Genomic DNA, 23370 nt, shown 5'->3' with positions numbered 1-23370 from the left:
AGAATCTTCACTTCCTTGGCCCTTTTTTTGGAAATTTTCGTTTTCTGGTAATTATTTTTTGAGAATTCTTGCTTTTCTGTATATTTTTTTCCAAAAAATCATCTTCTCAAAGACCATTTTTGGAAATTTTCGTTTTCTGGTTATTTTTTTGTTAAATTTTCGCTTCTTGGACAATTTTTTTTCAGAAATTTATCTTCTTAAAGACCATTTTTGAGAATCTTCACTTCCTTGGTCCTTTTTTTGGAAATTTTCGTTTTCTGGTAATTATTTTTTGAGAATTCTTGCTTTTCTGTACATTTTTTTCCAAAAAATCATCTTCTCAAAGACCATTTTTGGAAATTTTCGTTTTCTGGTTATTTTTTTGTTAAATTTTCGCTTCTTGGACAATTTTTTTTCAGAAATTCATCTTCTTAAATACCATTTTTAATAATATTCGCTTCCTAGCCCTTTTTTTGGAAATTTTCGTTTTCTGGTAATTATTTTTTGAGAATTCTTGCTTTTCTGTACATTTTTTTCCAAAAAATCATCTTCTCAAAGACCATTTTTGGAAATTTTCGTTTTCTGGTTATTTTTTTGTTAAATTTTCGCTTCTTGGACAATTTTTTTTCAGAAATTTATCTTCTTAAAGACCATTTTTGAGAATCTTCACTTCCTTGGCCCTTTTTTTGGAAATTTTCGTTTTCTGGTAATTATTTTTTGAGAATTCTTGCTTTTCTGTATATTTTTTTCCAAAAAATCATCTTCTCAAAGACCATTTTTGGAAATTTTCGTTTTCTGGTTATTTTTTTGTTAAATTTTCGCTTCTTGGACAATTTTTTTTCAGAAATTTATCTTCTTAAAGACCATTTTTGAGAATCTTCACTTCCTTGGTCCTTTTTTTGGAAATTTTCGTTTTCTGGTAATTATTTTTTGAGAATTCTTGCTTTTCTGTACATTGTTTTCCAAAAATTCAGCATCCTGGAAATCTTTTTTGACAATATTCGCTTCCTAGGCCCTTTTTTTAGAAATTTTCGTTTCCTGGTTATTTTTTTTTAGAATTCTCGCATCTCGTAAATTTTTTTTTCGAGAATTCAGATTTTTAGATGTTTTTGGAGAATTCTAGCGTCCTTCGCACTTTTTTGATAATCTTTGTCTTTTGGAAACCCTTTTTGGAAGGCGAGCTTCGTATTTCGAACACAATTTTCATATTTCTAGCTTTTTAGATACTTTTTTCTTGAAATTCTCACTGAATAATCAATTTTTTTGACAAAACTATACTTTTTTGAGAATCTGGGCTTTCTATTTCAATTTTTTGGTTTCTTTATGTTTATTTTTTGAAAAAATTGTCGATCTCCAATCACTTTTTTTGAGAATTTCGTTTTTCGAGTAATTTTTTTCCATAATTCACAATTTTTTCCGAATACTTTTTTCCAAAAATTATCGCTTTTCGTAAATTTTTTCAAAAATATATCGTTTCCTTAATATTTTTTTATATAATTCTCGTTTTTGAAAATATTTTTCGTAATTTCGCTTGCTAGGCAAATTCCTGTATAATTTTTTGATTCAGGAAATTTTTTTTTTTTTCGATACACTTTCGATAATTTTCGAATCATTAATATACTTTTTTGAAAATTCACGTTTCCTAGACAATTTTCGAAAAATAAATTTCCAAAAAATATGTTTCTAATTCTGTATAACAAATATCAAAGATGAATTAACCTATTTTTGATAAATTCCCATTAATTTTGTGAAAATTGAAGAAAAATACCGATGATTGAATACATTTTAATTACAAATTAATAGCTTTCGACTAATAGCCAACAAAACAAAAAAACAACATCGAAATTTTCCTTACGTAAACAGATCAAAACAAATAATACGTGAAAGAAACTTTCCAAAAAAAAAAAACTTTATTTAAATACGAATTAATATCGTATTTTTGAGTACAACACTTTTCGTATATACCCTGTATAAAAAAACGCTTTTCAATATTGACCCAAAAAATGTTGAAATTCGGGTTTTAAAATAACAAATTATAAAAATTTGAACTTTTTCAAAATTTTTAATAACTCGTAAAAAATGTTCGAAATCATCATATTTGATTGTTTTTTTTTCCAATTTGTTCGTTTTTACGTATATTCTTCGAAAAAAATACGGCAAAAACATGTTCAACTACTTTTTTCGGAAACAAACGAGGAGTTTATTTTGTTTTTCCAAATTTCTCATTTTTTTTTCTTAAATACGCTGAAAAAATTAACGAAACGATAAAATCTATTGATTTTCCATAACTAAAAAGAGGGTAGACTCCACTTCCAAATTATAAGTTAATAAATCACTATTATGCACTTTTAGTATGTACCCTGTATAAAAAAACACGTGTTTCTCGCTTTTCAATAAAGAATTTGTTTAGGTTCTAACGAAACACTCGGTATATTGTCGTATTTCAACTATTTGATAGAATGAAATTTATTTTTTATTGATATCTTTTGGTGGAAAGAATTAACGAACTGATTCATCAATTCTTTCCACCAAAAAAATTCGTAAACTCGAGTAAATCAATTTTTTTTTAATAAAATTTATTTAAATCATGATTTTCGATTATTTTTTTCCCAATTTGTTCGTTTTTGTATATATTTTGCAAAAAAACTATTTTAAATTGATTACAAAACGGATTATAGTATTTTTTTCTAAATATAAAAAAGTATCGTTGGCCCTAACCATACTAAATAAACAATTCACCAAAACATTTTTTATATCGAAACTTCAAAACAAATAAAAACTTCTCGTTCAGTTTATCGAAAAAATTAAACGCTCTGTAATAAAATCGATTATATAAAAGATCAATAGAATCGATTAAAAATTTCGTTTATATCACGATTCATTATTATTTTTTTGGTGGAAAGAATTAACGAATAATCGCGTTAATCCATTCCACCAAAACAATTATACAAAATTCGTAAATTCCCCCAAATCGATTTTTTTTTATTAAAATTGTTTAAATCATGATTTTCGATTGATTTTTTTCGAATTTGTTCGTTTTTATATGTATTTTAAAAATTAAACGCCCCGTAAAAGATCAATAGAATCGATTAAAAATTTCGTTTATATCACGATTCATTATTATTTTTCGGTGGAAAGAATTAACGAACAATCGCGTTAATCCATTCCACCAAAACAATTATACAAAATTCGTAAATTCCAACAAATCGATTTTTTTTTATTAAAATTGTTTAAATCATGATTTTCGATTGATTTTTTTCGAATTTGTTCGTTTTTATATGTATTTTAAAAATTAAACGCCCCGTAAAAAGTCAATAGAATCGATTAAAAACTTCGTTTATATCACGATTCATTATTATTTTTCGGTGGAAAGAATTAACGAACAATCGCGTTAATCCATTCCACCAAAACAATTATACAAAATTCGTAAATTCCAACAAATCGATTTTTTTTTATTAAAATTGTTTAAATCATGATTTTCGATTGATTTTTTTCGAATTTGTTCGTTTTTATATGTATTTTAAAAATTAAACGCCCCGTAAAAGATCAATAGAATCGATTAAAAATTTCGTTTATATCACGATTCATTATTATTTTTCGGTGGAAAGAATTAACGAACAATCGCGTTAATCCATTCCACCAAAACAATTATACAAAATTCGTAAATTCCCCCAAATCGATTTTTTTTTATTAAAATTGTTTAAATCATGATTTTCGATTGATTTTTTTCGAATTTGTTCGTTTTTATATGTATTTTAAAAATTAAACGCCCCGTAAAAAGTCAATAGAATCGATTAAAAATTTCGTTTATATCACGATTCATTATTATTTTTCGGTGGAAAGAATTAACGAACAATCGCGTTAATCCATTCCACCAAAACAATTATACAAAATTCGTAAATTCCAACAAATCGATTTTTTTTTATTAAAATTGTTTAAATCATGATTTTCGATTGATTTTTTTCGAATTTGTTCGTTTTTATGTGTATTTTAAAAATTAAACGCCCCGTAAAAAGTCAATAGAATCGATTAAAAATTTCGTTTATATCACGATTCATTATTATTTTTCGGTGGAAAGAATTAACGAACAATCGCGTTAATCCATTCCACCAAAACAATTATACAAAATTCGTAAATTCCAACAAATCGATTTTTTTTTATTAAAATTGTTTAAATCATGATTTTCGATTGATTTTTTTCGAATTTGTTCGTTTTTATATGTATTTTAAAAATTAAACGCCCCGTAAAAAGTCAATAGAATCGATTAAAAATTTCGTTTATATCACGATTCATTATTATTTTTCGGTGGAAAGAATTAACGAACAATCGCGTTAATCCATTCCACCAAAACAATTATAGAACATTAGTAAATTCGAGAAATCGATGTTTTTTGGGTTAAAATTGTTTAAATCATGATTTTGATTGTTTTTTTTTCAAATTTGTTGGTTTTTTTTTAAAAAAAATTAAACGCCACTCAAAAGATCAATAGAATCGATCGATTAAAAATTTCGTTTATATCACGATTCATTATTATTTTTCGGTGGAAAGAATTAACGAACAATCGCGTTAATTCATTCCACCAAAAGTTATGAAATTCATATTTTTTTGGCGAAAAATAAAAATTTTCGTACCTGTTTAAGTTTGTATTCGTTGGAAACGAGATAACCCAGCTTTAGATGAACGGCAAAGGTCATGGCCTCCTTAGCAGTCAAAGCCATTCTAAGTTGTTCATCCTGCGGTATATAAGCCGATAACTTTCTATATCTCGGACTATTATCGCGGACGACGTCGTTCAGTTTCACCGTTCCGGTACTACCTTTAGTACTAAAATTATTATATATTACCTAATATTAGTCAATATTATTTTCTATAATGTAAATGTTTGTAATGTCGAGAAAATAAATGTCGAGGACAAATATTTAAAACCAGTTTTGTATATAACAACCGATTTTATATTGGAACGCAAACAGATGATTTCCTTGGATTAACCCGGACTGTTTTTTCGTAAATTTTGGTCCCTGTTAGGAGCAAAAAATATCAAATTAGGTATTTTAACTTCTCCTAGATATTCCTTTCGAGAAATTACCGAATTTTTCTAAAAATCTTTGGTCCTTAGTAAATATTCGCTTCCTAAACACTTTTCCTAATAATTTTCTTGCTCTGGACACTGTTTTTCAAAAAGAAAATTCTTTTACTAGCCAGTGTTTACCGGAATCTTAATTTTCTAACCATACATTGAAAAAAATTTTCACCTCTTAGACACTTTTCTTTGATTTTGTTTATCTTCTTGCCACTTTTCCGTTTTAGACTTTTTTTGATTTCTATGGAATCCTTTTTTTCGAGAATCCTCGCTTTCTAATTCATTTTTTGAAAATCCTCGCTATTCCCGGGCTATTTTTTTCTAATATGGTCACTTGTTAAACAATTTTCCTGGAAATATCCAAAGTTTCTCGACGATTTTTGCTTTCTAGACAGTTTCTATCGAAATATTTACCCCCTAAATACTTTTCCTTATAATTTCTATATTCTAGACGCATTTTTCACTTTATTCACCCCTTAGACATTTTCTAGGGGATTTTTCTTTTATAAATACTTTTTTTATTTGAAATCTTCACTATTGAGTTGAATATTTTTCGAAATTTTTGGCTCTCTCTTCTTAGGCGCTTCTATTACAAAAGTTTGAATCCTTGAAATTTTCTAGACACTTTTTTTTTAAACCTGATCTTTCTAGATATTTTTCTTGACAATCATTGCTTCCCAGACAGTCTTTCATGAGAATCCTTAATATTTTATTATTCTTTCAAAAATCCTAGATGGCTTTTTTCAGAATCCTCGATTCCTAGACATTTTTTTTGAGAATTCTTAGTTCTTAGACGCTTTCAATTTAAAATTCCCCATTTTTCAGACAATCTTTTGAAAATTGCAGCTTTCTAGACATCAAATCTTCGCTTTCTTCGCAATTTTTTCAACATTTCTCGCTTCCTAGACTGTTTTCTTCGGAATCCTCAATTCCTAGACATTTTTTTTTTTTGAGAATTCTTAGTTCTTAGACATTCTATTGGAAATTATCGCTTTCCACGCAATTTTTTCGACAATCCTCACTTTCTAGATATTTTTCTTGAAGGATCGTCGCTTCCCAGTTATTTTTTTTAGAATTATCCTGTAAAAATTCGTCTTAAGCACAGTTTTTTTCAAAGAAACCTCGCCATCTAAACATTTTTTTCCAATTCCTCGCTTAGTAAACAATTTTTTTCAAAATTATCGCTCCGTAAACAATTTTTTTCGCTTCCCCGACAATTATATAATATCATAATCTAATTTTAAGGTTTCTACTATGGAATAATTTTGAAAATGGCTGGTAATGAACGTCGAGTTGATTTATTTCTTCGCTCGCTCCCATCTCGAATGTTACGTTACGTAAGTTAGAATACGTACAAGATGCATTCTAATAAAATTCTTGATCAAGGCAACTAGGTAACGAGGTCGGCTATTTACAGATTGAAGTATTTATCTCTAGTTGAACTCGTACGTGGTATTTCAACAATCGTTGAACGTTTTTCAAAATTCGTTCTTGAAAATAACTGCTGCGAATTCGATAGTTTGATGTAAAGCGAATTGAATGAATGAATGAATGAATGAACATTTTTTTGTAATGCGGCCGCTTCCTTTGCAGAAATTCCCAATTTTCAGACATTTTTTTGATAACCCCCGATTCTTTGATAAAATTTTCGCTTCCTAGTCACTTTTTTTTTAAAAATTCTCGCTTTTCGTAATTTTTTTCCCGAGAATTTTCGCTGCCTGTACAATTTTCTTCAGAATCATAGATTCCTAGACACTTTTTTTCAAAAATTCTCGATTCCTTGATACTTTTTTGATGAAATCCCCGCTTTCTAGAAACTTTTTTTCCAAAAATTCTCGCTTTTCGTAATTTTTTTTCAAGAATTTTCGCTGCCTGTACAATTTCTTCAGAATCCTCGATTCCTAGACACTTTTTTTCAAAAATTCCCGATTCCTCGATACTTTTTTGATGAAATCCCCGCTTTCTAGAAACTTTTTTTCCAAAAATTCTCGCTTTTCGTAATTTTTTTTCAAGAATTTTCGCTGCCTGTACAATTTCTTCAGAATCCTCGATTCCTAGACACTTTTTTTCAAAAATTCTCGATTCCTTGATACTTTTTTGATGAAATCCCCGCTTTCTAGAAACTTTTTTTCCAAAAATTCTCGCTTTTCGTAATTTTTTTTCAAGAATTTTCGCTGCCTGTACAATTTCTTCAGAATCCTCGATTCCTAGACACTTTTTTTCAAAAATTCCCGATTCCTCGATACTTTTTTGATGAAATCCCCGCTTTCTAGACACTTTTTTTCCAAAAATTCTCGCTTTTCGTAGATTTTTTTGAGGAATTTTCGCTGCCTGTACAATTTTCTTCAGAATCATAGATTCCTAGACACTTTTTTTCAAAAATTCCCGATTCCTCGATACTTTTTTGATGAAATCCCCGCTTTCTAGACACTCATTTCCAAAAATTCTCGCTTTTCGTAGATTTTTTTGAGGAATTTTCGCTGCCTGTACAATTTTCTTCAGAATCATAGATTCCTAGACACTTTTTTTCAAAAATTCCCGATTCCTCGATACTTTTTTGATGAAATCCCCGCTTTCTAGACACTCATTTCCAAAAATTCTCGCTTTTCGTAGATTTTTTTGAGGAATTTTCGCTGCCTGTACAATTTTCTTCAGAATCATAGATTCCTAGACACTTTTTTTTAAAAATTCCCGATTCCTCGATACTTTTTTGATGAAATCCCCGCTTTCTAGACACTCATTTCCAAAAATTCTCGCTTTTCGTAGATTTTTTTGAGGAATTTTCGCTTCCCGAATACTTTATTAAAAAATTGTCGCCGCGAATATTTCCTTATATAACAGATATTTCTAATATAAATATTAGAAACCTTCATTTTCGACTCGTGTCTATTTATTACGAAACTAAAATCAATTATTCAACTAAATTGAAAAAGTGACGGTAGAAATTCATCTCTAATGTTCGCGTACGTATTCGAAAACTCGAACAAATGAACATTAACCTCCACGCGTGAATAAATAATTTTATTTTCGAAGATTTATCCGTAAAGATAAAATTCGCAGTAAGTATTTTGTATTGATAAAGTTTTTCCAATGCGAAGTTTGAACTGTCCTTATCGAACTAATGTGTATATTATAATCCTTATCGCTGGTGACAAAAAAAAATAGAAATAGAAATAAAGCCTGCGTTTTAGGAATCTTTTATGATTCATAACCAGCGTCAAGGACTTTCCGATGAATAATTCGTTGTTGAAAAAGCGTGTTGAATGAATAAATTCGCGAATAATACGTTAAACAAGAGGGGATATGCAAATTGGATTTAATTGTTTTTCTATAATTGTTTTCGTTTAACGACGAAAATTCTATTTGAAAAATAAATAATGGAAACCAGTCGTGGATCGTTAAAGTCTTTGTCGTCTTTGGTTCCTTTTATAGTAATTTTAAATCTCGTTTTCTTCATATTTGACATTTTTTTTTGATTAGGCAGTTTTTCGACGATTTCTTCTTCGTTTTTTGTAATAAATTCGACCTCCATTTCTAGACACTTGTTTTAGACATTCAAACATCGTTTTCTAGGCACTTTTTTGAACGATTTCGTTTTCTTTGTCTGGACACTTTGTTCGACAACGTTTTCGCGGTTTTCCACGCAGTTTTTCGACGATTTCTTCTTCGTTTTTTGTAATAAATTCGACCTCCATTTCTAGACACTTGTTTTAGACATTCAAACATCGTTTTCTAGGCACTTTTTTGGACGATTTCGTTTTCTTTGTCTGGACATTTTGTTCGACAACGTTTTCGCGGTTTTCCACGCAGTTTTTCGACGATTTCTTCTTCGTTTTTTGTAATAAATTCGACCTCCATTTCTAGACACTTGTTTTAGACATTCAAACATCGTTTTCTAGGCACTTTTTTGAACGATTTCGTTTTCTTTGTCTGGACACTTTGTTCGACAACGTTTTCGCGGTTTTCCACGCAGTTTTTCGACGATTTCTTCTTCGTTTTTTGTAATAAATTCGACCTCCATTTCTAGACACTTGTTTTAGACATTCAAACATCGTTTTCTAGGCACTTTTTTTGACGATTTCGTTTTCTTTGTCTGGACATTTTGTTCGACAACGTTTTCGCGGTTTTCCACGCAGTTTTTCGACGATTTCTTCTTCGTTTTTTGTAATAAATTCGACCTCCATTTCTAGACACTTGTTTTAGACATTCAAACATCGTTTTCTAGGCACTTTTTTTGACGATTTCGTTTTCTTTGTCTGGACACTTTGTTCGACAACGTTTTCGCGGTTTTCCACGCAGTTTTTCGACGATTTCTTCTTCGTTTTTTGTAATAAATTCGACCTCCATTTCTAGACACTTGTTTTAGACATTCAAACATCGTTTTCTAGGCACTTTTTTGGACGATTTCGTTTTCTTTGTCTGGACATTTTGTTCGACAACGTTTTCGCGGTTTTCCACGCAGTTTTTCGACGATTTCTTCTTCGTTTTTTTGTAATAAATTCGATCTCCATTTCTAGACACTTGTTTTAGACATTCAAACATCGTTTTCTAGGCACTTTTTTGAACGATTTCGTTTTCTTTGTCTGGACACTTTGTTCGACAACGTTTTCGCGGTTTTCCACGCAGTTTTTCGACGATTTCTTCTTCGTTTTTTTGTAATAAATTCGATCTCCATTTCTAGACACTTGTTTTAGACATTCAAACATCGTTTTCTAGGCACTTTTTTGAACGATTTCGTTTTCTTTGTCTGGACATTTTGTTCGACAACGTTTTCGCGGTTTTCCACGCAGTTTTTCGACGATTTCTTCTTCGTTTTTTTGTAATAAATTCGATCTCCATTTCTAGACACTTGTTTTAGACATTCAAACATCGTTTTCTAGGCACTTTTTTGAACGATTTCGTTTTCTTTGTCTGGACACTTTGTTCGACAACGTTTTCGCGGTTTTCCACGCAGTTTTTCGACGATTTCTTCTTCGTTTTTTGTAATAAATTCGACCTCCATTTCTAGACACTTGTTTTAGACATTCAAACATCGTTTTCTAGGCACTTTTTTTGACGATTTCGTTTTCTTTGTCTGGACACTTTGTTCGACAACGTTTTCGCGGTTTTCCACGCAGTTTTTCGACGATTTCTTCTTCGTTTTTTGTAATAAATTCGACCTCCATTTCTAGACACTTGTTTTAGACATTCAAACATCGTTTTCTAGGCACTTTTTTTGACGATTTCGTTTTCTTTGTCTGGACATTTTGTTCGACAACGTTTTCGCGGTTTTCCACGCAGTTTTTCGACGATTTCTTCTTCGTTTTTTGTAATAAATTCGACCACCATTTCTAGACACTTGTTTTAGACATTCAAACATCGTTTTCTAGGCACTTTTTTTGACAATTTATTGTCAAAATACTTTTTTTGAAAAATTTCGTTACTTTTTTGGTTATTGTAGCATAAATTTCTAAACGACACTTTTTAAATTACCAACAATTTCTCTATTCAATTCAATTTATTTCATCTGACGTGTTTATTTCACCTAAATTCAATATAAAAATGGGGGGACTAATAAACAAATTTCTAATTTTGTATAATTTGCTGAAAAATTTTTGATACTTACATAAAACCTGCTAAAACATTTAATAGAGTACTTTTTCCGGCACCCGAAGGTCCCATAATAACCGACAATTCTCCAGCTTTAAATTGCCCGGAGACGCCGTGAAGAATTTTTTTCGATTCTGCAATAAAATTTTCATTTTCATATTTTACAATTTCGTTCTTTTTTTTTCGTAGTTATTTTCTAATAATTTCGAGTCGTTTTCCACGAAATTTGAAATACGGTTTCGAAAATTCACGAATATTAAGAAAAATCGAACTCAAAATTTCATTTTTACTCTTTTTTTATAAAAAAAAAACATCGAATTTAAGCCACGACGTTAAGACACTGTTTTTAACAGCTTTCTAAACGTATATTTTTTTAATAATTATGTTTTCGTTTCATAGACACTTTCTCTTCGATTTCTAAACCTTTTTTTTTAATAATTTTGTTAATATAAAATTGCTTTTTTTGGGATTTAATCTACACTACACACTGTTTAAAAAAAAAATAAAATATGCAGCAAGAAAAAGAAAGGACAAGGGCAATTACATTTTACCCAATCGTTAATTAACAAATTAAGACACAGATAATTCGAATAATTTAAGTTGTTTATGGACCGCAGATTATTTAAATCTTCCGACGAAATTTTTTTTTTTTTTTTCATTGACATGTCGCTATTCCGTCAAATCGTCCTCGCATTTTGTTTATCGTCGACTATTAAAAATAATACCATTTTCCGTTTGACGTACTAATAAAGTTGAAAGAGAATGTTGAAAAAAAAAAAAAAATGAATACGTCTAGTTTCTATTATGTAAAAAAATAACAACTAATTATATACGATTGGCAACATCCTTGAGATATCATAATGGGTCTAGCTTACTTGTGACCTGAAATTTCACAGTCGAAATATACAGTTTCAACTTTTACTTTTTAATAATAATTAAATGAGATAATATCTCGAAATCGTCGATTATTTATATTTATTAAGACAATCTGTATAATCGTATATATCGTTCCATTTAAATTTTGCATTTTCAAATATTTCATTCGTTTCAAAATGTCACGATTTCGTTTTAAAACTGACGAAAATTTTAACGAAATTTAACGAATAACAATAGAAACACGAAAATTGCAATCAGATCCATGTTTTTCGGTTTACGTCGGACATTGTTATATACAAATTTGTAACAAACCACGCCACGCCACGCTACGCGACTTCAATTCATGTGGTATTCTGTTTTATACTCATTTATAACAAGCCTCGTCACACCACGCCACGCCACGCGACTTTAATTCACGTGGTATTCTGTTTTATACTCATTTATAACAAGCCTCGTCACACCACGCCACGCCACGCGACTTTAATTCACGTGGTATTCTGTTTTATACTCATTTATAACAAGCCTCGTCACACCACGCGACTTTAATTCACGTGGTATTCTGTTTTATACTCATTTATAACAAGCCTCGTCACACCACGCCACGCCACGTTACTTTAATTCACGTGGTATTCTGTTTTATACTCATTTATAACAAGCCTCGTCACACCACGCCACGCCACGCGATTTTAATTCACGTGGTATTCTGTTTTATACTCATTTATAACAAGCCTCGTCACACCACGCCACGCCACGCGACTTCGATTCACGTGGTACTTTGTTTTATAGACATTTGGCGTGGAGTGTAGAATGGGATTTTTTTACTCAAAACTCGTCAATTATCAATTTCCTTGTACTCGAACCTTAAACTTCGATTTATTTATTTAATTTTTTGTTTCGATAAAATCTACTGCGGCTGTTGGACCTGCAACAACTTTTGGTGAAGCTGAAAACGGCAGAATCCTTTGTTATTTTTTTTTCCATACGCCGAATTCAAGTAAAGTAAAATAAATTTAGACGAAGTTTTACCAAAAACTGTTTGTGGGGTTTGAATAAATAGAAATTTCTTCTGTTTTACGATTTTTTTTTTTTCGGTTTTTATTTGTGTCATTAACTACGTCAAGTTTAATGTTATTACGTGAAAGTTTCGATCTCGAATGCAACGGCGTAAAAAAAATTAGAGCGTATCACAATTAAGTTTGCAAAATGTTGATAGTCGCGGTAAATTTTTTGCCGGGTCATAAATTAATATTAAATAAACGACTTTTGACATTTAACCTCAAAAAAAATATATATATAACCATTGTTTCTTATTTACATGGTCTATTTGTAGAAATGTCGTTAAGCAATATTGAAAATATTTGTCTTCGAATCGAAATTAATTAGAAATTAGATTTTTTTTTATATTTTTTTTTGTTTTCATAATATTAAAAAATATATACACAAAATACGTGAAAAAAGATCGAAACCACGAATTTTTATTTATAATAATATTCATTCGATGAAAATTATGAAAATAATCAACAAAAATCGGGACAGAAAGAAAAAAAAAACACAACAGACACAACAAGACACAATCCATTGAACCACCGAAGCTATTTTACATTTTAAACCTCATTTTACAAAAAATCGTTACGAAATTTGTGAAATTTAAAATTTAAAATCGAAAAAATTGAACATTTTCCAGTGAAATTTGAAGCCGCGACCTAACCAAACGACAATCGACGCATTTTTGTTATAAATCGTTCAACGTAATTAATTAGCTATAGCTGGAAAAACCTAAAAATTAGTTAAAAAACTCAAAAATCAGCTGGAAACTCCAAAAATTAATTAGAAAACTTAGAAAATAGCTTCAATATGCAAAAATTATGCATAAAAGTTCAGAAATTAGCTGGAAAAACCCAGAAATTGGGTAAAAAACCCATAAATTTCGTATAAAACCCATAAATTAGGTAGAAAAATCTAAACATCAGTTGAAAAAACCCGAAAATTAGCTTGAAAATCACAGTAATAAATCCGAGAGGGAGGAGACACCCTCGCAGTAGAATACCCCAGAAATTAGCTGGAAAAACCTAAAAATTAGCTAAAAAACCCAAAAATCTGCTGGAAACTCCAAAAATTAATTAGAAAACTTAGAAAATAGCCTCAATATACAAAAATTATTTATAAAAGTTCAGAAATTAGCTAGAAAAGCCCAGAAATTGGGTAAAAAACCCATAAATTTCGTATAAAACCCATAAATTAGGTAGAAAAATCTAAACATTCGTTGGAAAAACCCGAAAATTAGCTTGAAAACATCAGGAATAAATCCGAGAGAGAGGAGACACCCTCACAATAGAATACCCCAGAAATTAGCTGGGAAAACCCTAAAAATTAGATAAAAATCTCAAAAATCAGCTGGAAACTCCAAAAATTAATTAGAAAACTTGGAAAATAGCCTCAATATGCAAAAATTATTTATAAAAGTTCAGAAATTAGCTAGAAAAGCCCAGAAATTGGGTAAAAAACCCATAAATTTCGTATAAAACCCATAAATTAGGTAGAAAAATCTAAACATTCGTTGGAAAAACCCGAAAATTAGCTTGAAAACCTCAGGAATAAATCCGAGAGGGAGGAGAAATCCTCGCAATAGAATACATCAGAAATTAGCTGGAAAAACCTAAAAATTAGCTACGAAGATTAGAAAATAGCGTCAATATGCAAAAATTAGCCAGAATAACCAAGAAATTATCTAAAAACCCCTAGAAATTGGGTAAAAACCCAAAAATTAGATAGAAAACCCAAAAAATTCGTATAAAACCCAGAAATTAGGTAGAAAAATCTGAAAAAAAAATATACACAAAATACGTGAAGAAAGATCGAAACCACGAATTATTTTTATTTATAATAATTATGAAAATAATCAACAAAAATCGAGACAGAAAGATAAAAAACAATTTTAGAGTAAAATTTGATTTTTCTAATAGTGAAACACGACACAATCCATTGAACCACCGAAGCTATTTTACATTTTGAACCTCATTTTACAAAAAATCGTTACGAAATTTGTGAAATTTAAAAGTTAAAATCGAAAAAATTGAACATTTTCCAGTGAAATTTGAAGCCGCGACCTAACCAAACGGCAATCGACGCATTTTTGTTACAAATCGTTCAACGTATTTAATTTTTTTTAATCTATCAATAAAATTCAAAATTTTGAATAATTAATTACGATTAAGAGAAAATTTTCGAAATTTCAAGTAAATAGTTGTATTAAAAAGAATAATAAACCGCGACTATAACTTACCTTTTTTAAATTTAGTTATAGACCAGGACGTCGAAACGAAACTGATATTTTCGAAACTCAGATCGACAGCCTGTTTTTTGGGAAAAACGTTCATCATTGTATCTTGCATCGTTTGAAATCTGTAATTATTGTTAAAATTTTCGGACGAAATTTTCGTTTCCTCGTCATTTGATTTTCCCAAAGGTTTCAAAGGGTAAGTATAACGTTCAGGTCGATTCGATATACTCCTTTCGTTATCAATCTGACATGCCGAATACGTCTGAAAATAAATCGAGATTTGGTCGAAATTTCAAAAATTTGACCCCCCCGCATTTTCGTAAATACATTTTTAAATGTATGTAAAATAAACGCGCGTATCTGGAAGGATATTCGGTTTTTCGCAACGGAAGGGGGTGAAAAAAGATCATCATTTAGGGATCGGATTATATCTTAGTTTAATCAAGTTTTCACGAAACTTCTATTGGATTTTCAGTTATCGTTTGTTAAACTTACTGTTCAGAATTTTACATTAGGTTGGATTGCCACAAGGAGTTACCAAATTGTAATGAATCTGGGCACTGCAGCTCGTAGAAACATAAATTAAAAGCAACATAACCTCAGATATTAGCTAGAAATTTCCAAAAATTAACTAGAAAACCTAGAAAATTAGATTGAAAACCCCAAAAATTTGCTATAAAACCCAAAAATTTGCTATAAAAACCCAAAAATTATCTAAAATATCTCAGAAATTAGGTAAAAAACTGAGAAATTAGATATAAAACAATATAAATTAAAGAATTTCTCCATTTCCCAGAGGGAGGACGCACCCTCGCAGTAGAATACCCCAGAAATTAGCTGGGAAAACCTAAAAATTAGCTAGAAAAACTCAAAAATGAGCTAGGAACTCCAAAAATTAACTAGAAAACCTAGAATATAGCCTCAATATGCAAAAATTATCTAGAAGAGCCCAGAAATTAACTAGAAAATCCCAGAAATTAGTTAGAAAACCCATAAATTTCGTATAAAACCAATAAATTATATAGAAAAATCTAAACATTAGTTGAAAAAACCCGAAAATTAGCTTGAAAACCTCAGGAATAAATCCGAGAAAGAGGAGACACCCTCGCAGTAGAATACCCAGGAAATTAGCTGGAAAAACCTAAAAATTAGCTAAAAAACTCAAAAATCAGCTAGAAACTCCAAAAATTAACTAAAAAACTTAGAAAATAGCCTCAATATGCATAAATTTCGTATAAAACCCATAAATTAAGTAGAAAATCTAAACATTAGTTGAAAAAGCCCGAAAATTAGCTCGAAAACCTCAGGAATAAATCCGAGAAGGAGGAGACACCCTCGCAGTAGAATACCCAGGAAATTAGCTGGAAAAACCTAAAAATTAGCTAAAAAACTCAAAAATCAGCTAGAAACTCCAAAAATTAACTAAAAAAGTTAGAAAATAGCCTCAATATGCATAAATTTCGTATAAAACCCATAAATTAAGTAGAAAAATCTAAACATTAGTTGAAAAAACCCGAAAATTAGCTTGAAAACTTCAGGAATAAATCCGATAGGGAGGAGACACCCTCGTAGTAGAATACCCCAGAAATTAGCTGGAAAAACCTAAAAATTAGCTAGAAAAACTCAAAAATGAGCTAGGAACTCCAAAAATTAGTTACAAAGATTAGAAAATAGCCTCAATATGCAAAAATTAGCCAGAATCACCCAGAAATTATCTAAAAACCCCTAGAAATTAGGTAAAAACCCGAGACAACAGATAGAAAAACCCCAAAATTAGATAGAAAACCCATAAAAATCGTATAAAATCCAGAAATTAGGTAGACAAATCTAAAAATTATGTAGAAAACTAACACACCTTGAGGGGGCGCGGCGCAATACTGATTTATACTCGATATAACCTCAAAAATGGCAACAAAACGATTAAATTTTTTTTTTGAATATATTTGGGCGTATATACGAAACTGCAGGTGATTTTGTGGGTTCCCGTTTTCGGAACTCCAGATCGACATTTTTCGATGTATGTTCGTAAAAATTTTAATATCACACTTATCGGATTACCCTCGTAACAAAAATTAAATAAATCTCTATAGGTTTTACTATGATCAACTTTATCTTCCGCAATAAACGAGAAAATACGTGTTTCTAATAATAATATCGGTAATTTGAAATAAAAACAAATTTATACAAGGTTTCATCTATAAATAATGAAAAATGCAGTCAGCGTATAATCCGCGCGATACGAATATTAATTTGCGAATATTTCTGCTCTTAATATAATTTTTTTATTTTAACGAATCTCGTCAAATTTTTTTTTTTTTTTCAGTAATCAATTTTTGCGTAACGTAACTAAATTAGTATTTACATGGTGTACGAAATAATTTAATTAAATTCACAAAGCCCTGTCGACTAAAAATTGTTCTCCGTATTATTTCTAAAACACCCTGTATACAATAAGTAATTTTGCAGCCTTTTTGCAGGTATTCTTACATAATTTCTGATTATTTTACTAAAATTTTTGGGTTTTTTGCCAGATTTCTCGCGATTTTCAGATGGTTTCTGGGTTTTTCTAACAAATTTTTGCATTTTTCAGATTTTTTCGTTTTACTAGCTAATTTCTGGGATTTTAAAAGTAATTTCTGGTTTTCCAGCTAATTTATTTGGTGTTCTACCGAATTTATTGAATTTTCTAGGTGATTTTTGTATTTTGTTGTTATTTTTTAGGTTTTCTAGTAAATTTTTAGGTTTTTCCAACTAATTTCTGTTTTTTTATCAAATTTTTAGGTTATTCTGCCCGATTTCCAGATGGTTTCTGTCTTTTTCTAATTAATTTCTTCCATTTTTTAGCTATTTTCTGGGTTTTCTACCTAATTTATTGGATTTTCTAGGTGATTTTTGCATTTTCTAGCTATTTTTTTGAGTTTACAGTATATTTTTAGGTTTTTCCATCTAATCTCTGGGGTATTATACCTAATTTCTGTTTTTTTATCAAATTTTTGGATTATTCTGCACGATTTATGGCGATTTCCAGATGGTTTCAGGTTTTTTTTGATGTTTTAACTATTTTCTGGGTTTTCTAGCCAATTTCTGGAATTCTAAAGGTAAATCCTGGTTTTCTACCTAATTTATTGAATTTTTAGCTATTTTCTAGTTTTTCTAGTCCATTTTTAGGTTTTTTTCCATCTAATTTCTGGGGTATTCTACCTAATTTCTGTTTTTTTTACCAAATTTTTGGATTATTCTGCACGATTTATGGCGATTTTCAGATGGTTTCAGGTTTTTTTTGATGTTTTAACTATTTTCTGGGTTTTCTAGCCAATTTCTGGAATTCTAAAGGTAAATCCTGGTTTTCTAGCTAATTTATTAGGTATTCTACCTAATTTATTGAATTTTTAGCTATTTTCTAGTTTTTCTAGTCCATTTTTAGGTTTTTTCCATCTAATTTCTGGGGTATTCTACCTAATTTCTGTTTTTTTTACCAAATTTTTGGATTATTCTGCACGATTTATGGCGATTTCCAGATGGTTTCAGGTTTTTTTTGATGTTTTAACTATTTTCTGGGTTTTCTAGCCAATTTCTGGAATTCTAAAGGTAAATCCTGGTTTTCTAGCTAATTTATTAGGTATTCTACCTAATTTATTGAATTTTTAGCTATTTTCTAGTTTTTCTAGTCTATTTTTAGGTTTTTTCCATCTAATTTCTGGGGTATTCTACCTAATTTCTGTTTTTTACCAAATTTTTGGGTTATTCTGCCCGATTTCCAGATGGTTTCTGGCTTTTTCTAATTAATTTTTGTATTTTTTAGCTATTTTCTGGGTTTTCTAACTAATTTATTGGATTTTCTGGGTGATTTTTGCATTTTCTAGCTATTTTTTTTTTGTTTTATAGTAAATTTTTAGGTTTTTCCATCTAATCTCTGGGGTATTATACCTAATTTTTTTTTTATCTAATATTTGGATTTTTCTGCACGATTTATGGCGATTTCCAAATGGTTTCAGGTTTTTTTTTTTGGTGTTTCAACTATTTTCTGGGTTTTCTAGCTAATTTCCGGAATTTTAAAGGTAATTTCTGGATTTTCAGCTAATTTATTAGGTGTTCTACCTAATTTATTGAATTTTTTAGCTTATTTTAGCATTTTGTAGCTATTTTCTAGCTAATTTTTGCATGTTTTAATTATTTATAATATATTATTGATATTACGAAAAAAAAAAAATTAGTAACATCTGATAAAGATTAAAATTAGATCAAAACAAATAAAATTAGAAAATTGTTTATTTATATTGTTGTAACATTAGTAAGATTTTTCGAATAGGGTGGCATACCACCCCCTATATATCACGAAATCTATGAACTTGACGTGACATATTAGGGATGTATATGGTGTAATACTTAGAGATGTCACTTAATTAGACATCTCACTACAATTTTTCGAAAAATAGGCCTTATCAACACTCAAAAATGTCACTAAATCCCTTTACTACATATTTTCAATTTATATCTAACGATTGAACGCGACGTTTCTCAAAAATACACGTTTGTGCAGTAAATTCTTATCCTGAATAAACATAACTACGACCTTTGGCATTAATTCGAATCAAAAAACAAAAAAAAAATATGATGACGATGATTATTAATCGAATTTCGTACTATTTTAACGAATTGGCAACGTAGCCGTGATAATAAGAAGACGTCAAACATCGCAAATTCATTGAAATTATTTTCGAGTACCATTCATAAACGTATCGTTCATTACATAAGCCTTTTATTGTAAAAAAAAATACTCGATGACGAATTAACCAGTCCACATAATTTGTTTCCGTTTTTTTCTTTACATTTAATTTAAAAACTAACATGGAAAATCAATTAAAATTATTGTTTCTATTCTATTCCACTTTAGAAATTTAGATAAATATAATGGGACAATTGATATATTCTATTTAAAAATAAAAAAAAACTTAATTTGCATAGAGATATAATAAAAAACGATGTCGATTATCAATTAATACTTTATTTATCTCGATAAATAAATACCCTTGACATCATAATCTTTATTTTTACGTATTTAATACAAACAATGAAAAATCTAATTATTTTGAGGTTATTAATTTCAATTATTGTAATACGATTTCGAATTTCCTCGTATATCAACAATATTTATCGAAATTTTAATTTTCGTACTTACAGGCGCTTCAGATCCCACCATTTTCTAATCGAACATCAACTGTACTCGAAAACTATTCGTCGATATTCAACAGACTTCCTCGTACAATTAGAACGGAAAGAATAGAAAAAAAAAAATAAAATAAAAATGATGTCGAAGAAAGTTAATTCGCAGTCACAAACCAAAAAGATTCTCGGCACGGCGGCGTGACCGACAGACTGACACAACAATTTCACATTGGTCGTACGACGCGGTTTTATTTTTATTTAAGTAGTTGTCGAGTTCGTTAACGAACGCCTTCTATTATCCCGCACGTATCTCATTACCGGATATCTTTGTGACTATATTGCGCAATACGCAGACGTAAACTGTGTCTCTCCTATACGATTTATTTATTTTTCCAAAAACGTTCGTTTATGCCCGAATGCCAGTATTCGAGAGTCGAAATTTATTGTGTATACACGATAACGATTTTTTGGGAGTCGCTACGACGCCATAATGTCTTCTTCTCGTTTTATTGATTTGAGGTTAATGTTTACGTTGAAATTTCGTAATGTTTTCGTGAAAATTCCACGATTGGATAATTCTTTCTAAAGATACGGGGTGTACTTTATTTATTTACGAGGGTTGATTGAAAATTTTCGACCTAACAAAGACCACAAATCTGTACGGTTAATGCAGCGATGTTCTAACATTTTCCGACCAAATAATTAGTTATAAATCTTAGAAATTACCAATGAAACCCATAAATTTGTTTAAAAAAGTAGTAAAGTCCTGAAATTAGTCGAAAAATCCCGAAAATTAGATATACGATCTAGGAACTAGCTAGAAAAACCCAGAAATTCAGTAGAAAACACAAAAACTAGCGGGAAAATCCCAGATATAAGGTAGAAAGCCAAAAAATTTTGTGAAATTTGTTAGAAAACTCAATAAATTAGCTAAAAAAACCCCAGAAACCATCTGGAAACCACCAGAATCAGACACAACGTCCCAGAATTTTGGTAAAAAACTTGAAATCAGGTAGAATACTGTAGAAATTAGCTGGAAAACCCAGAAATTAGGTAGAATACCCTATAATTCAGTTAGAAACCCCAGAAATTAACTAAAAACTCCACAAGTTAGGTAGAATATCCCAGAAATTAACTGAAAAAGTAGCTATACACTTAGAGTAGCTAGAAAATACAACAATTAGCTAGAAAACCCCAGAAATTAGATAGCAAGGCCCAGAAACCATATGGAAATCGCCAAAAATCAAGCAGGATAACCCCGAAATTTGATTAAAAAGCAGAAATTAAGTAGAAAATATAATAAATTAGGTAGAACACTCAATAAATTAGCTGGAAATCCAGAAATCAGCATTAAAATCCCAGAAATTAGCGAAAAATGTCCGGAAATTAGAATATCCCAGAAATTAGATGGAAAAAACCTAAAAATTAACTAGAAAAACTAGAAAATAGCTACAAAATGCAAAAATCACCTAGAAAATCCACTAAATTAGGTAGAACGCCAAATAAATTAGCTGGAAAGCCAGAAATTACCTTTAAAATTCCAAGAATTAGCTAGAAAACCCAGATAATAACTAAAAATCCAATCCAAAAAAAACGTGAAACCATAAGGAAATCGCCAGAAATCAGGCAGAAAAACCCAAAAAGTTAGTAAAAAAACTGAAATTAGATAGAATACCCAAGAAATTAGATGGAAAAACCTAAAAATTAACTAGAAAACCCAGAAAATAGCTACAATATGCAAAAATCACCTGCAAAAATCCAATAAATTAGGTAGAAAACCCAGAAAATAGCTAAAAAATGGAAAAATTATTTAGAAACACCCAGAAATCATCTGGAAAATGGCCAGAAATCAGGCAGAATAACCGAAAAATTAGGTAGATTACGCCAGAAATCAGTTGGAAAAACTTGAAAATTAACTAGAAAACCCAAAAAATAGGAACAAAATGCAGAAATCACCTAGAAAATCCTATAAATTAGGTAGAAAACCCAGAAAATAGCTAAAACATGCAAAAATTAGCTAGAAAAACTATCAGGAAATCACCAGGAATCAGGCAGAATAACCTAGACATTTGGTAAAAAAAAAAAAACAGAAATTATGTAGAATACTTCAGAAATTAGATGGAAAAACCTAAAAAATTAACTTGAAAATCTAGAGAACGGCTAGAAAATTCAATAAATTAGGTAGAACACTTAATAAATTAGCTTGAAACCCAGAAATTAACTTTGGAACCCCAGAAATTAGATAGAAAATCCAAAAAAGATGAAAATGAAAAAAAAAAACAGAAACCACTTGAAAATCAGGCAGAATAACCAAAAAATTTTATTAAAAAAAAAACAGATATTAGGAAGAATACCCCAGAAATTAGCTGGAAAACCTAAAAATTAACTACAAAATGCAAAAATTAGCTAGAAAAACCCAGAAATTAGCTTGAAACCCAGAAATTAACTTTGGAACCCCAGAAATTAGATAGAAAATCCAAAAAAGATGAAAATGAAAAAAAAAACAGAAACCACTTGAAAATCAGGCAGAATAACCAAAAAATTTTATTAAAAAAAAAACAGATATTAGGAAGAATACCCCAGAAATTAGCTGGAAAACCTAAAAATTAACTACAAAATGCAAAAATTAGCTAGAAAAACCCAGAAATAAGCTTGAAACCCCCAGAAATTAGGTAGAATGACAAAATTCATTTCACGCGCAACCTCTCCCACCTCAACCACCCCCGTTTTTTTTCTTTTTATTACAACCGGGAAAATAAAAATAAATCGTAGGGAGAAATCCTTTTTATTTTTTCAACTTTGAAATTTATATACTTACGTCCTCGTATGATGAAAATCTTTGATGTGGCTAAACAGGAAAAAAAAATCGCTACGGATCAGATACGGTTGATATGCGGTAGGTGGTTAAATTCGCGGTTGTCGCGCGCTGTAATTACAGTACAATTTTTCACAAATTGTAATCCCCCCGTAATTATTTTGTTATCTAATTGTTATTACATTTCGTTAATGTCATTATATCGTCATGAAAATTGTGATCGTGAGAAAATCCTCGTTTAATGAAATGGTAGTTAATTTAATTACCGTAATTTCCGTATACCGTGAATGATGATATTAAAAAATTCGAAGAACCCAAACGTGTGTTGTATAACAAAAATATAATAACCATTAATGACATTGTTATTATTTGTTTTTAATTTTTTTTTTTTTTTTTTTTTCTAAATTAGTTTACCATCAACGTATTTGTCAACTTTATTAATGTTAACCGAATTCGCGTAAATTCTGAATTCTCAATTCAAAAATTAGCTTTAAAAACCCAGAATTTAGGTAGAAAAACGGATAAATAAGCTAAAAAAACCCAGAAACTAGATACAAAAACCCAGAAATTAAGTAGAAAACCCAA

The 23370-nt window shown here is 29.8% G+C and overlaps 1 protein-coding gene across 1 annotated transcript in view; it reads right to left on the bottom strand.

Annotated features, from left to right (window-relative positions):
- Nucleotides 1-20441, bottom strand: part of LOC130902602 (ATP-binding cassette sub-family G member 1-like) — a 40966-nt gene extending 20525 nt beyond the window's left edge. The window contains exons 1-4 of the mRNA XM_057814836.1: nucleotides 19984-20441; nucleotides 14808-15066; nucleotides 10665-10782; nucleotides 4611-4803 (exon numbers count right to left, since the gene is read on the bottom strand). Coding sequence (XP_057670819.1) covers nucleotides 4611-4803; nucleotides 10665-10782; nucleotides 14808-15066; nucleotides 19984-20004 — 591 coding nt within the window. The 5' untranslated portion in view covers nucleotides 20005-20441. The remainder of the gene's footprint in view (nucleotides 1-4610; nucleotides 4804-10664; nucleotides 10783-14807; nucleotides 15067-19983) is intronic.
- Between the last annotated feature and the right edge of the window lie 2929 nt (nucleotides 20442-23370).

Source organism: Diorhabda carinulata, chromosome X, assembly GCF_026250575.1.
Source record: "Diorhabda carinulata isolate Delta chromosome X, icDioCari1.1, whole genome shotgun sequence".
NCBI lineage: Eukaryota > Metazoa > Arthropoda > Insecta > Coleoptera > Chrysomelidae > Diorhabda > Diorhabda carinulata.
This window is presented reverse-complemented; position numbering and strand designations above follow the sequence as displayed.